General features: G+C 41.5%; 1 protein-coding gene across 1 annotated transcript in view; it reads left to right on the forward strand.

Moving 5' to 3' along the window:
- Positions 1 to 15,609, forward strand: part of antxr2a (ANTXR cell adhesion molecule 2a) — a 198,644-nt gene that overhangs the window by 103,424 nt on the left and 79,611 nt on the right. The window contains exons 14-16 of the mRNA XM_080191187.1: positions 525 to 620; positions 2,752 to 2,919; positions 4,006 to 4,086. Of these exons, the coding sequence (XP_080047313.1) occupies positions 525 to 620; positions 2,752 to 2,919; positions 4,006 to 4,086 (345 nt within the window). The remainder of the gene's footprint in view (positions 1 to 524; positions 621 to 2,751; positions 2,920 to 4,005; positions 4,087 to 15,609) is intronic.

Below are 15,609 nucleotides of genomic sequence, written 5' to 3' on the forward strand. Positions count from 1 at the left end.
CACAATAACTGGATCTTTCTGATCCCTCTCCAATTTGCTTTCAGGCTAGTTTTCAATGCCATTTTTTGATTCATTGATTCATGAATAAAAATATTCTGAAAGGCATTTTTTATGCTAAAAATTAAAAATGTTAAGAATAAAATTACAGAGTTCCCTTTTGACATAGACCAAAGATTTAATTAGCCAATTCAGATTTATGGGAATAATTTTCACTTTGGGCTTCAGTGAAAAACTGTCAATTGCCGATCAACTGCCCAATTTTATATGTATATGTATATATTATACTTCCTAGTAACTTCAGTGGAGAGGAGAAATGAGTAGAATATAAAACTAACGACCAGTCTGCTACTGCCCATTTTCTTACTATTGCCCAAAGTGAAATTACCTTCATTGCCCTTTTAGAATGGTTTTCTAATGCTCAGTTACATGTTTAGTACTAAGCTGAAGGAATTTTTTATATAATTATGTATCCAGTTCTTTTTGCAAGTTAAATCATTTGTCATGTTAATTTATTTAATCTATAGGAACCTGAACCAGAGCCCATAGCAAAATCAAAGTGGCCCACAGTTGATGCCTCATATTATGGTGGTAGAGGTGTTGGTGGCATTAAAAGAATGGAGGTATGTTACTAAATTTATTCCATATTTCTGTACTATTTAATTGAATTCAAGAAATTCTATTTCAACTCCGAGAATGGAATCAGAAGGTTAAATTGCTATTAGTGGAGTGAAATTCCGGAGAGCCCTTGGGTGCTATGGAAGTGGTTTGGAGTGAAACTTCCACCAGCCACTGCCAGTATTCTTCTTCTCACTAGAAATTCCAAGATTTCTTTTGGTTCTCATGGCTGGAATCGCTCTGGGCCCACTGGAGCAGGAAGCTTAGTGGCCGGGGACTTCATTTGGTGCGAAGCCTAAATTCAGGTTCCTGACAGCAGGGTGAAGTTTTGCAATCAAGTTCTCGGGACTTGAAACACAAGTCAAGCTTCCCAATGGACAGTGTCAGGAAGGCTGACCATGGGCATTTGCGTGTCATGCAAGCTTTCTAAAAAGCCAGCTCGCTAGAATTGAGTGGCCCTCTAAATTAAATTCTCCACCAGTGAGAAATTAGAACATTAACATTTCTGTCTGCACGGAAGTGGTGTGCACATGGCAAGCTGCATCCTGATCTTAAGTAAATGGTCACTCCTCTTGCTGCCTTGGCCAAATTGAGATTGGGCGAGGGTAGGTCAAGCTGTACGAAGGCTGGACAGGGGAGGCAGGCTATGGAGGGAAGGGTGAATCAGAAGCTGGACAGAGAGGGTGTCTGTTTGAAGGAAGCAACGTTGCCCGGGGCAAGGGAGGGGATGAAAGGATATAGGAAGGAGGGAAGGGCCTTGCATGTTGGGTGTAGGTATCCTGTGGTTCGCGGGAGAACAGAGCTTCTGGCTTGGAATGTGGGAGAGAGATGGTGCTAAAGGATGGGGATGGTGACTTCCTGCCTGCCCCACAGCAATATTTGCCATGCTCCTCACACATGCTTATGTATTGAGCTGAACAGCACAAGATTGGATGTGGCCAGCCATCCTGACTCTGAGCTGAAATCACTTTCATTCTTATCTCACCCCAGAATGGAAAATACCCGTGGAATTTTAAATCTCATAGGTTACCTGGATGGAGTTGCCACTAATCTGTAATGTGCCCACACTAACTAAGCGAAAACCTTTTCCATTAATTATACTAGTCACTTGCACCAATGTGAGTGTATATTTGGACATAACCTCATTTTTGTGGTCTGGAGCAACAGGAATGTGGTGACCTTGCTAGTCCTTCCTTCCTACAAGATCCTTCGAGAATCCCCTTCCCTGTCTTCATGCCAGTGGAAAACCACTAGCTGCCTGATTGGAGAAAGTAGTCATTCCCTGTCCTTCTGCTGCCCATTCTGGACAGGAAGTAGACCAATGGTATGTTAATGAAGGCCAGGATTTGAAGTTATCCAAGCCTGTTATCTGTTAAAGAGGTTGAGTTCTTACCTCGCCCACCACATATCTGCACACAATGACTGAGGGATATTCTGCCTAATTTCAGCAAGGTTCCATAAAGTGTTAGTGGAATGTAACATTATAAAGTCTTTATAAAATCCTTGTTTCAAACTGATACTTTGCAAGAGGAGAGGAATTACAGTCTCCATTTCCTGGTGGGTGAGGGAGCAAACTTTGAAAATTAGCATTTCACCCTCAGAGGTCAGCTCCAACTGCAAATACCTTTCCCCTAGCAGGAGGTTGCACGTCAACTTGGGGACAGCATAACGGAGGCAGAGATTGGCCATCGCTGATCTCTGCCACATTTGTCATAGTAGGCCATAGTAGAAGAATGTGGGTATTGTTAATATTTTTTGGCTGTTCTCTTCCACGTGCATTCCTTTTTTACTGTCTGAGATCTACTCAGAGATGCATTCCTAGGAATGTGTCTTATTTATAGGCTTGATAATTAAAACTCTAGACTGGAGTATTTACACCACTGTTATCTCTCTCAATATGGTTCTAGTTACATCAGCATATGATGTCACATTAATTTGTATTTGTTAGCATAAGTTGTGACAAGTAATGACCCTCAATGCAGCAGGAATTTGGAGGAATGCTGATGTGATACATTTTGTAACTTACCAGTCATGGATTTGTGGATCTTATGCACTAACTTTGACCAGGAACTGTCTTTTGCAGATTATCACATCTGTGTACATATCCTCTGACAACTGGCTTTTTTTCTCTCCAAGGTTCGATGGGGAGACAAGGGATCCACTGATGAAGGAGCAAGGCTAGAAAAGGCCAAAAATGCTGTTATAAAAGCCCCAGATGTCGAAGAGGAACCTCTTGCTCCAAAGAAGCCCAAACCTCCGCCTCCTCGTCGCCCTTCTCCACCACAGTGGTATGACCCAATTAAGGTAAGTTCACACCATCTACTGACACATATTCCACTCAATAATGAAATATATTGTAGGGCACTAGTGCTAATTATGAAACTAGTTAACAAAGATCCAAAAGTGCTTGAGGCCTAATGACATGAATTTTGTTTCTATATTAAGAAACATTAACTTTATGTTAGCATTGTCCAGAGTAAGAATAATTTTAAAAGCAAGACAAGAAGTAGAGTAAGAATGACAAGAAAAATGACAGCTAGTTTTATTTGATGAAGTTGATAACTTGCATCAGTAAAAAGCAGAGGAAACATTAGAACGAATTGTAATCATGCAGTATTTTAGGGCTGGATTTTACCTGCTCACATTTGTGGGTTTGAATACAAGGGGGCTGAACCAGTGAGTGACTTGCCCACTGCCCCACCCCAGCTTCCACTGCAAATATACCAGCAGTAGGGATGGTGTTGGGCAGCCTGACCACATGTGGGCCATTTGAGGACCTTAGGTGGGCAATTCATTCCCCACTTAAGGATCTCATCCTACCACCATCAAGATGTAATTGGCAGTGGGAAAAGTTTACGTCAGGTAGATAGTCTGACAGATTTTCCTGTGCAGGCTGGTGATAGGTGGCAGGAGAGGTCCCTCCTCAACAGACGCCTTGTACCCATCAAAGGGATCATTCCCCACCCCAGAATGCCATCCAGCCACTCCACCCACCTTGCCAGCTTGGCACCTGGTGTGACTCCGAAACACTGACCCAAAGCCTCAGTCCAATACTGCATATCTCTGTCCCAAAGCATTGGAGAGCTGCCAGCCCTCTTATTGGTGAACAGCTGTCTGAGGCAGGACTTCCTATACCTGAGGGACCGCAATCCTGCCTCCAGTATATCAACAGTTAAACAGTTGGGTAGAAGCTCATGTTTCCCTCGGTGGGCTCTCCCACCTCCCTGTATCTTTTAGCCAGGAATGTGGGGAATCAGGCACCTCATATCATTCAGCTCTTAGTGTGGACGTTCTGGGAGATAAAGTAACACTCCACTCTTTTCACATCAGAATTGACTATCTGGATCATACTTGCCATGTTCCTAAAGAGGCATCTTTTTTAAATTCTAGGGCCGGCTTGATGCCTTGTGGGCACTGCTGCGGAGACAGTATCATCGGGTTTCTTTGATGCGGCCCCAGACTGGTGATGAGGTATTGTTCAGATCATTTGTGTGAATGACAGGGGATAGCTTTTCATTTTAAACAAAGGTGCAAGCTTCTTTTTCCGGTCAATGAGAAAATCTGTGGTAAATGAACTCCGACCAAGCGGCTACACCATAGGCAAATGTGGTGTCATCCATTTTGAACCATTAAAGAAAGAACAGGATATCTTCCAAATGGTGGAAAGCGGGAAACAATAGAGATCCAAGGAGCTGCTTGGCATATAGATTATTAAAATGTCATGTACAGGTACAGAAAATAATCAGAAAGACTCATGGACTGCTGGCCTTTATAGAGGACTATAATACATTTGGGTAGAAGTCATTCTTCAGTCATTCGTAGCCCTAGTTAGACCACACCTCTGCAAGCAGTTCCGGGTGCCATATCTTAAGAAGGATAAATTGCTCTTGGAGGAAGTGCAGTACTAAAATGATGCCAGGACATCAAGGGTTAACTTAAGAGGAGAGGTAAAACAGTCTAGGCAAAGTTTTCCCAGCTGCACATACCCCAAGGTCTGAAATTGCCACCTGAGTTCAACTGACATTTACCTGGTCACCCGAATTTTCTGCCCCACCCATTACAATTCCCATGGTGGGCGGGATGGAAAAATCCTCTTGAGTTTGTATTCCCTGGAACTTGGAAGCTTTAAGTCGTGATTTGAAATTAAGGTTTCAAGGGGAAAATTTAAGGCAGATTAGGTGAAACTATTTTTGCTACTAGAGAGCACTGGATTAGGGGGAATTATTCAAAGGTGGAGCCAGATCGTTCAGGAATGAAATTAGGAAGTACATCTACACACAAAAGGCTGGTAGATATTTGGAACTCTTTTCCAAAAATGGCCATTGAAGCTGGGTTAATTGCACAATTTAAAACCGAGATTGATAGATTTTTGTTCACCAAAGATATTAAGATAGATATGTGACCAGCCATGATCTTGTTGAATGGCAGAATAGTTTTGAGGGTTGAACTGGCTTGCTTCTGTTCCAGTGTTCCTAATAGATCTGTGGTGCTGGAGACCCTATCCCTAACCATATTGATGCAGTTGTGAGTTGTGAGTGATGAGGTGTGTTTATTTCTGATTATATGTTAACTGCAGAGTAGTGATTGATTTATTTAAGATTGTCTTGCACTCATTTAGAAGTACTTTCTGTAGATCTTCTGTGATCACTTTTTAATTATAGACATTTTTATGAGAATGTTTCTTTTAGAATGGCATGAACACAAAATAAATAAGTCAAATAAACAACTTCTGTGGTAATTCTCTGAACATTAGGCTACTTGAAGCCATTTCAAACTATTCAGGGCTCAAGGATGGCTCACTGATTTTATTACAGTTCACTTAAAATGTTGAGAATCAGGATGTATTATGCTGAGTGTTAAGTGAAGGCCATACAATGTTGCAGTTATCATATGGTGGCACTTCATGCATTGCCCTTTGACATGTGGTGGGCAAGTTGGGGCGCATTGGTCAACGTAATTCATTGTGGGTAAAAATGTGGTGTAAAGATTTAAGTTGTCTCATGGTTTGTGTCATCTTGTAAACTAGAATAAAAGAGTCTGACTACAGTGGAAGAGTGTGCTAAGGGCACAGGCTTGGTAGACTCACTGTTTGGTTGCTGCGTTTCTTCACATATTCTTACTCAGCCCACGCATAACAGCTGCAGCTTTTGTGATCTGTGTATTGATTTCATCCTTAAGTGATAGATTGCTGGTGATTGTGGAGCCTAGATATGTGAAGCTATCAAGAACCTCCAGTGTAACATTGTCAATGTATGTCCCCTCCCTCTATAGGAGAGGGACATGCCGGGCAGTACCCTGACAGTTCCTTGGCACATAGCAGTTATCATGTACTTATCCTCTGGCACAGCCCCTTGCGAGTACTGCCAGGGGTGGACCCCCAAGGCACAGCGTTGGAGGTGTGTTCCCCTTGTCCATGTTCCAAAGGGGCAGGGTGGTTGGTTGGGCCCTGCCCAGCCAGTGTGATGGCGTGGGCTATACATCCAAAGTGCTGGGTTATCTAGAGAGAAAACCCAGCTATTTTCAGCCAGTGAGCTGCACACCGGTTTTCTCACCTCAGCCAGCACTCTGCACAGAATGGGAAATTCCAACCACTATTTTGGGTTACCAGAGTTAATATTAAACCATAAACGCGCAAAAGACATGTTATTAAACCAGGCAGACAGAGACTGCTTTCTCATACCTTTGTGATCGAGAGTAATTCCATGGTTTATTTTGTGACTCTCAAATTAGAATGAAACCTTATAATTAGTGGAGAAACAAATGGCTGATGTCTGTCAGGTGAAAGTATTAACTCTGAAAATAATGTAGTTGTGATATTTTTCAAGGTCAGCTAGTTTCATAACAGTTATTGGTTTGGGTGAAAGTTTATTTAATATGTTGTCAAATGGAAAAGGGATATTCTCTTAAAGTTGATCCAGTGTTATCAGGGAGACACATAGCCTACTTTGTGTGGTTGCTGCATGTCTAAAATTGGTTGGCTGTTTTCGAGGATTATATTTACATGTATGGAGCCAATAAACTTGATGCCATTACATGTCTTCTTGGTAACTGTCTGACTTAAATGAAATTTAAAGAAAGCAATAGGAAGTGGCAAAATAATTCCTATGGTGCAGGACCATAAAAGTTATGAAGTTGGCTTGTCAGTATGTTTTCTGTTGATATTGGATAAGCAGATTTTACTTTAACATCAACTATTCTCGCTTATATGTACTGTCATTTTTGGCACATGGTTACAGTTAGTCACCAGAATTATGCGTTTGCTTTTCTGTTTGCATTTTATGTAGCACCTTAGCATATTATAAAGTACTTTGTTCAATAAATTGCTTTAGAATTGTGCTGACTGATACAGCAGAATTGTAACTCCTATAAGGAGGAGGCAGCTTCAGGCCTGGGTATAGGCTTAGCATCCTGAAAAATGGTGTCAGCTCAAACCCTGATGTGATCCCACTCACCTCCAGGTTTATCCCAGGCAGTTTTGCAGTGGAGCTTTCGGGTAAGTTATTGAAATATTGAGATCTCCAATTCACTGAAGGATTGAACCCACCATTCTGGCGGTGGGAACCAGCGCAAGGCTTTCCTGAGCACAACCGGAGCATTTGTTCAACGAAACTCTTCAAACTTTGAAACTTGAACAGCTGTACTCTTGGCCAGGTGAGAGGCAGGTGCCTTTGCAGCATTTCTCCCGAATGTGTGGTTTCAGTCCAAGACAAGTTCCAATTTCTTGAACTGGATGTTTCACTGGATTTCCATTTCACTTGCCCTGATTTGCGCCTCCCCTGCTTTCGGCAGTCACTGAAACATGAGTGCAGCTATTGCAGCTCCACCTTGCAGTTCTGCTGAGGGACAAGTGCAGCAGGAAGACCGACAGCAGCTGGAGAGTGGGCAGTACCAGCTGCCTTCTCAGAAACATGCTGGTGCACTGCTCAGAGGGAACAGACACAAACTCAGATGCGAGGGAAGGGGGTTTAACTGTCACTTTCCTGCTTTCCCTGCAACCACTTCCACCAGCCTAAAAATTGAGGCAGGGTGGAAAAAGGCCATTAAGTGGTCAATTGAGGGTCTTAAAAGGGTAAGTTTCCCAACTGCCCACCAGTCTCTTCTTTGCTACAATGGGTAGGCTGCTAGTGTACTGAAATTTTTGATTAACAAATTCCTCCCTGGACTTGAGTCTCAAAATCATATCCTTCCACTTCATAGAACCCCTACTGTGCAGAAGGAGGCCACTCAGCCCATAGAGTCTGCACCAACCAGAATTCCACCCAGGCCCAATTCCAGTAACCCTACATATTTACTCTAATCCCCCTATGAGTAGGGTCAATTTAGCATGGCCAGAGGAATCCACACAGACAAGGGGATAACATGCAAACTCCATACAGACAGTGACCGGAGGCAGGAATTGAACCCAGGTCCTTGGCACTATGAGGCAGCAGTGCTAACCACTGTGCCACTGTGCTACCCCCAATCTCCGAGGGGATAGAGTGCTGCCAACTGCACAGACAGGGATTTAGAAAGATTGACAAATCTGAGGCATGGTGGGTAAAATTCAGTCAATTTCTATAATTGATAAGCACTGGCTACATATAGATGTTGGATTGTACTGAAATAACTTTTCATTTATTTTGTTTCCCATAAAATGGCTGTGTAAAAACATTTGTGTCTATTTTTAACAGGTATGCTTCCCTCAGTTGTTGCATATCTATGCTAATTTACTCATGAGAGGACTAACTTCAAACAGGGGCACACTGGTGAAGTTCCAGCAGTTCGTAGCATTTTCAACTTATGCTCATGATAACAGCCAGCTCCATTTTCAGGGATTATTTAGGAAGCAGCGAATGGTCCAAAAGCAATACTGCTGTTGTGGAAGTCTGAAATAAAAACAGTAAATACTGGAAATGCTCAATAGATCAGACACCATCTGTAGACACCAAACAGAACAGCAAGGTCACTCTTCACCTGATCGCAGTAATGGACGTGAGCTACAACAACAACTCATATAAAGTGGCCGGAGTTCTCCGGCCATTCACACAGGCGAGATTCTCAGATCCCACCAGCAGTACGGCTGCTGCCATAGGTTTCCCGGCAGCCTGGGGTGTTTTTAGTGGGAATTCCCAATGGAAGCGGCAGGACCAGAGAATTCCATTGCCAGAGAATGGCATGTCCGCCTCCTGCCACTGAAGAAAAATGCTGAGGCAAGGCCAGAGAATTTCGCCGTGTCTTTAATTGAATAAAACATCTCAAGGTGCTTCACTGGAGCATTATAAAACAAACTACAACTTCTTGCAAGCCACGTTTGAATAGGTGACCAATAGGTGAGCATCTTAAAAGGAGGAAAGAAAGGGATAGGGAGCTGAGTGACTGACACCTGAAAGCATAGTCACCAATAATGGAGCAATTAAAATCATGGATGCCCAAGAGGACAAACTTAGAGGAGCATAGATACCTTGGAGGATTGTGGGTTGAAGGAGATTACAGGGCAGCACATTGGCACAGTCATTAGCACTACTGCCTCTCAGCACCAAGGTTCAATTTTGGCCTCAGATCCCTGTCTGTGTGGAGTTTGCACATTCTCCCTGTGTCTGTGTGGGTTTCCGCTGGTGCCTCAGTTTCCCCCCACAGTCCAAAGATGTGCGGGTTAGGTTGATTGACCTTAGTGTCAGGGAGGTTAGCAGGATAAATTTGTCGAGTTGTGGGAATAGGACATGGGTGGGTTTGTGGTCGGTGCAGACTCGATAGAACGAATGGCCTCCTTCTGCACTGTAGGGATTCTGTGATTCTATGAAGATGGGGAGGGATGAGGACATGAAGGGATTAAAAACAGATGAGAATTTTTAAATCAAGACGTTGCTCGACTGGGGGTCAGTGTAGGTTAGAGAGTACAAGGGTGTTAGAGGAACAGTACTTACCCTGGATTAAGACTAGTGCAGCGGTATTTTAGATGACCCCTAGTTTATGGATCATGGAATGAACATGGCCAGCCAGGATTGCTTTGGAATAGTTAAATCTAGAGGTAATAGGCATGAATGAGGATTTCATCAACAATTGAGCTTAGGTGGAGTGGAGTCAGATGTTATGGAGATGGAAATAGCCTGTCTTAGTGATTGCAGAATGTGTGATCAGAAGCAAATCTTGTGGTGAAATACGACACCATGATTGCAAAAGACTGCTCAAGTCTGACTTGCAAGGAAGAGGGATGGTATTTGGATCTAGGACCGCAAACAATGGTGTGTGTTTCCCAATATTTAATTGGATGAAATCTCTGCTCACTGGATGTAAGATAATTTAGCAGAATTGGAGGGCTAGACCAGTTCTAATTGCTCCTTTTTGGGCACTGGTAGTCGGGAGCTGACATTGAAGTTAAGGGAAAGGGTTGCCAGTAGAAGAGGAAGCAGAATTCCTGACCACCTTTTTAAAACTTTTATTGGCAGTAATCTAAAATAAGTTCAAATAGGGCCAAGGTGTATGGCAAGCACAAAAGATGGTATCCCTTCAGAGTTGGCACATTTTGAAATGCGTTTTTAAATTGTAGGTGGAGCATGCTGAGTGGGTGGGGGAACACCCTATAAAATATAGAAAAGTAATTTTGCCTATAAAAAAGCTTAATTGTCAAAAATACTGCAAAATAGCAAAAGTTCTCATTTGAAACATTCAAACTACAGGAACTGTTTTGAGGTACTGGGTCATTTCCTGTGACAGTACATTTTGGCATTTGTGTTAAAATTAAAGGTTTTGGTTATGATCACAGTGACAGTGTAATGCTCCATGGCATGCTTGCTGTCGTTTGTGTTTCATGCTGCATGTTTTGTCAGCATCGTGGTGACATTTGAGTGACTGCTGTCTCTGGGTAGTTCTGCTGAGCAAATTAATTATATTCTTTAATCTTTTTTATTTTTAAGATAATTTATCAACTTGATGATTTTCTGGGACCATCCAGTTCTACCCCTCTGGTGGAATATTTCCTCACTATTACTATAGAATTAACTTTATTCCTCGTGGCTCCATTAATAACACTAATCCAAGCAGATTGCTACTGTGTACACAAGAGGAGCCCAGTTGCAGTTTGTCCAAATGTCCCCCTTAAATTCAGTACGAAAACTGGTATCTGCTTTACACTTCATATTTGCGTATTGGTTACCAGTCCTGTAGTGTTTTCTGCTGGAGTTACTGGTACCACTACCCCATCCTGACTACAACAAAAGTGTCACAAGACTGTTGAGTCGGGTCAACATTAATGGAAAGATGAAATTTTACTCCAAAGCAATAAACCATACCCTGTTGGAAATAACTTCAGCCTATAACTCGTAGGCCAGGTAATGCAAAATCCTGTCAAGGACCGAAGTGAAAAATTACAATCTCTCTTTTACCAGTTGTGCGTGTTAGGTAAAGCATTTATATTCTCCAGAGGTGTTGTTGTTGATTCCAAATGACATAGGAGAAAGGGGAATAAAGATGATAGTGACATAGGACCTGAAGGTATATATTATTGCGTGACCACTATTCCCTTTAATAAAAGATCTCTTTATTAACATATTTTCATACCCCCCAGTAATTTGAGATTTTACCATTATAAAAATTTAACAGTGTTAACCATTTCAGTTCTGGGGGTTTTTAAGGAATTAGCAATAAAATAACAAACCCCCTGAAGAGAGCATAACAATATGTATCTCAGGAATACGTTCCCACTTTTTGCAATAAATGTTTATTGTACAATTGGAGTATTTAATTCTGTGTACATTTATATCACTATAAGAATAAAAACAAGTTTCATAGAATCCTACTGTGCAGAAGGAGGCCATTTGGCCCATTGAGTTTGCTCTGACCACAATCCCACCTAGGCCCTATCCCCATAACCCCAAGCATTTACCCTCACTTGTTCTCCTGACATTAACAGGCAATTTAACATGGCCAATCCACCTAACCCACACATCTTTGGACTGTGGGAGGAAACCGGAACGGCTAGAGGAAACCCACGCAGACACAGGAAGAACGTGCAAAAGCTGCACAGACAGTGACCCAAGCCGCGAATCGAACTTGGGTCCCTAGCGGTGTGAGGCAGCAGTGCTAACCACTGTGCCATCTTTAAAAAATCTGAACTGTGTAAAAAGAAAGATGCTTCTTCCTGTCTTGGTGGAATAAATTACAAGTACAGCTTATCAAAAAGTTAAATCTTTTTGAAAAAAAGCTTACATGTAACACATTCTAAGCTAATAAACCACAGGGAAAGAAAAGTACTGACTATTAAAGCTTCTTTCTGATCACCCGAGATTAATAGCCATTGCACTTTGAGATACTGGGTTCCTTTCAGAAATAGAAAGGCACTGAATCTTTTAGTGAGTTCACATAGAGAATGTGACAAACATTTGAGTGTGATCTTTCTCAGGGGACCTTCACATTACCAATTTGCTCGTAGTTCAGCAGATGAAAAATCTTCCAAGTTTATTTAATTCCAGAAATGTAAGGTAAATGCTGTTATTACCTCTTAGGAACAATACGTATTTAATGTGTTTTGACGTATAAATTCAAGCACTTAATGCATGTGGGATTGGTATACAGAGAATAAAGTAGCACTAGAAAACTATTTTGCTTCAATTACGATCTGATTCAGAGTAAACAAAGAACATTGTTTGTCACATGAAGCAGCTGATTTCAAAAATGCTCTTTTAGGACTCAGAGGGCCAGTGTTTCTCATTTAAGAAGTATTCACTATAGGGTTTAGCTCCTTGATGTTGTAATTGAAGTTTAGGCATGATGTATCAAAGCTGGAAAGGCGTTTCAGTGCCAGCAACTAATGCATGGTGGAACCACTTTGGGCTCTCACGGAGTGAGTGCAGAAGCTTTGATTCCGGTGTAAATCCTCGGGAGAGAGTAGCGAATCATGAATTTTTCAACGAATGATCCATGGGGTTACGAGTGCCAGTACAGGTGTAAGTGAGCAGGTTGGTGCAGACATCTGTTAGGACGGGAGGCAGTGGTCCTCAGCAGCCTGCAGCAAGAATGCTGGAGTGTCAGCAGATGCAGTTGAGAGTGGCAGAACAGTTTTGGTCTCACATTTGCTGCCTGAGGGGCTTAAACACCAAAGGTAGAGCAGGGTAGGACACAGCTGTGCTCCTGAACTGGCCCCAGGCACAAATGAAGAGATCTAATATATTTTGACTCTATTGTGAGGAGAGCTAGGGGAAGTCGAGCCACTTCAGAGCTAAGTTAACACTGCAACATCTGCCACAAAGTTTCAAGGGGAGCGGCTGGGGATAGCAGGTAGCTGAGGTAGTCCCTGAGTAAATAGTCTTTATTTAGTCATGCATTCTTCTAAAGACTTGTATCTTGTGAATGTACACAGCAGATTTTGGTATTGTTTTTGACACAATGTTTTCTGATTATCAGAGCATTACAGTCTGTAAATGATGCATTATTCTGAAACAGGAAATATAGCATCTGCAGAAAATTTTCATTGTTTAAATATAGTTTTTTTTAATGTTGCTTGTTATTTAAGCTTTTTTTTCACCTTGACTTAAACATGAAACACTTCAAACTTTGTTTAAAAAATCTCACGAGAACAGCTTGCTGAACAATGGGCACAGCACAAAGTTCTCCATTTCTGGGATAGTGATATGCTTTCACTGATATCGTCTGTGTCATTTTTTTGCCTTAAAACAATGGTGCATCAAAGTTTTGTTATGAACAACCAGCTATTCTGCAATCACAAGTGTATATACAAATATATGGGCATTTATTTATTTATTAGTCACAAATAGGCTTACACTGCAATGAAGTTACTGTGAAAATCCCTCAGTTGCCAAACTCAGGTGCATGTTTGGGTATACTGAGGGACAATTTAGCATGGCCAATTCACTTAACCTGCACATTGTGGGAGGAAACCCATGCAGACAGCAGGAGAAGGTGCAAACTCCACACAGACATGACCCAAGTCAGGAATGAAACTGAGGTCCCTGGCACTGAGACAGCAGTGCTAACCACTGTGCCACCGTGCCACCCCATTTTACTAAATATGCAATATCAATAAAGATTGTGCAATTTTCAGGGGAGGAGCTTGTTATTCTCTTTAGGAATAGATTTAAATTGGTCATTTCATATCTGTATGTGTCAAATTCAATAGTGGCTAAGTGAACTCGTCCCTTCCCTATATCCTGAACATAGCATCCAAAAACTGACATTCATAGAAAGAGGAACAAGTTGCCAGCTGTGTACTTAGGCCCACATGTCTCAGTAATATAAATACTACATAGAACTTGTTTAAAAATAAATGAACAAAGAATTAAATGACACAACAGACGGACAAGAGGTTGAATCTTTTGTCTTTGTTCAATAACTCAAGAAAGGCTGAAATTCACTCAAAATGAGATGACACAATGAAGAAGGAATGCAAAGAGCTCCAAGTTCTTGTGACTGAGCTTGCCATGATAGCTAGGTGAAATTGTAAGCCACCCAGGATTAAGAAAAATCTCTTCTGTGCACGATTTCAGCTCTGACTACATTCTGTGCATTAAGGGATTTACCTCATTGGAAAGTAACAGAGTGACGTATGCTAGATTTATTACATGTGAACAGAGCAAGTGAATAGGACCATAATGCAACATATTTGTGGAAATTAATTTTAGTTACCTGCTCAAAAGAAAATAGTTTTCAACTTTGATGTCAAACCATATTGTCAATCATTTTCTTGTACACTGAGTCTTTTTAAATTAATTTTCAACTTAGAAATTGTCTTGATTAGTTAACTATTTGAAAGTTCTAGATTAATTCAGTAATGTAGAAAAATTAGTCTGCTGCAAACCTTAGCCGTGTAAATTGAAGCAGTTGTATTACATTTAAAGGGGTTGACAGTCAAAATATTTGTACTTCAATGTTGAATAGTTTGTTCCTTCCCATGAGCCTTTGCCTTCAGGAAGTTGAACTAATTATCATAACAAGATGAGCTGAAACTTTCTTCTGTGGATGATTCCTGTCCTTAATTTTCTTTACCATGATACAATTGTAGAAATAAATGCCAAAATAAATCTTGGATACAGAGATCACATAGAATTGTGTGTCAAACCGTACCTTCAGGAGATGAAATAGATGAAGCTCCATTGAGACCAGCTTGACACTGGAAGAGAAGGGCTTAATTTATTAAATATTCTTTGCTTTCCTGACAACAGTTTGAAATTCTTTTTATGTTCTGCCACTAAAAAGTAAAAACGCTGTTAACTATGTCGGTAAACTGGGCCCTGTAGAGGTTGATGGAGGACCCTAGGCTGAGATCTGGTTTATATGGTCTTTAAGAAGCCCACTGGTCTGTCCTGACCCAAAATCTTGGGCTAATCCTCCAGCTGTTCACGTAGGCAGGATAGTCCAGTTCCGATGGCAGCTCACCCCCTCCCACAGGTTTCACAGCGAAGTGGGGTGATGTCAATGGGAAATTCCATTGACAGCAGTGAGACCAAAAAACCCTGCCACTAGCAAACAGCGCGCGCCACCTCATGCCACTAAGAAACACACGGCTGGGAGGTTGGAGAACTCCTACTGGCACCAGCTCTCCCCACCTCCCCTTCTTTTGAAATGAAATGTTTTGACCCTGGGTTGCTCATCTCCCTTTTCTTTTACTCCTTAGACTGTTTATGTTAATAAACTGCCTTTTTAAGTTCTGCCCCCATTTCTAACCATTAACCAAGATGATATAACTCCTTCAGAACCATGCTATATCTCTTCTATAACGTTTCCAAACTTCCAGTCACAAATGTTGCTGCTGATCACTCTGATAAGGCAAAATAGATATTAAAGAAAGCGTAAAAAGATATAGATTATATAGAAAGGGTAACTACATTCTGCAGGAAACAAATTGGGTAGAAGTTCTGACTTCATATTACTGAGATACTTGAAAAGTTGGAAGTTACCCTTGATTTTGATATTGAATTTTTCAAGTACTTGGTTTATAGAGTGAGACCCTGAAAGTAAATGCAGTTATCCTGCCTGTAGCCACTAGTACCCACCCTGCCCTAA

The sequence above is a fragment of the Carcharhinus amblyrhynchos genome, chromosome 1, assembly GCF_965287045.1.
Source record: "Carcharhinus amblyrhynchos chromosome 1, sCarAmb.v2.hapA, whole genome shotgun sequence".
Classification (NCBI taxonomy): domain Eukaryota; kingdom Metazoa; phylum Chordata; class Chondrichthyes; order Carcharhiniformes; family Carcharhinidae; genus Carcharhinus; species Carcharhinus amblyrhynchos.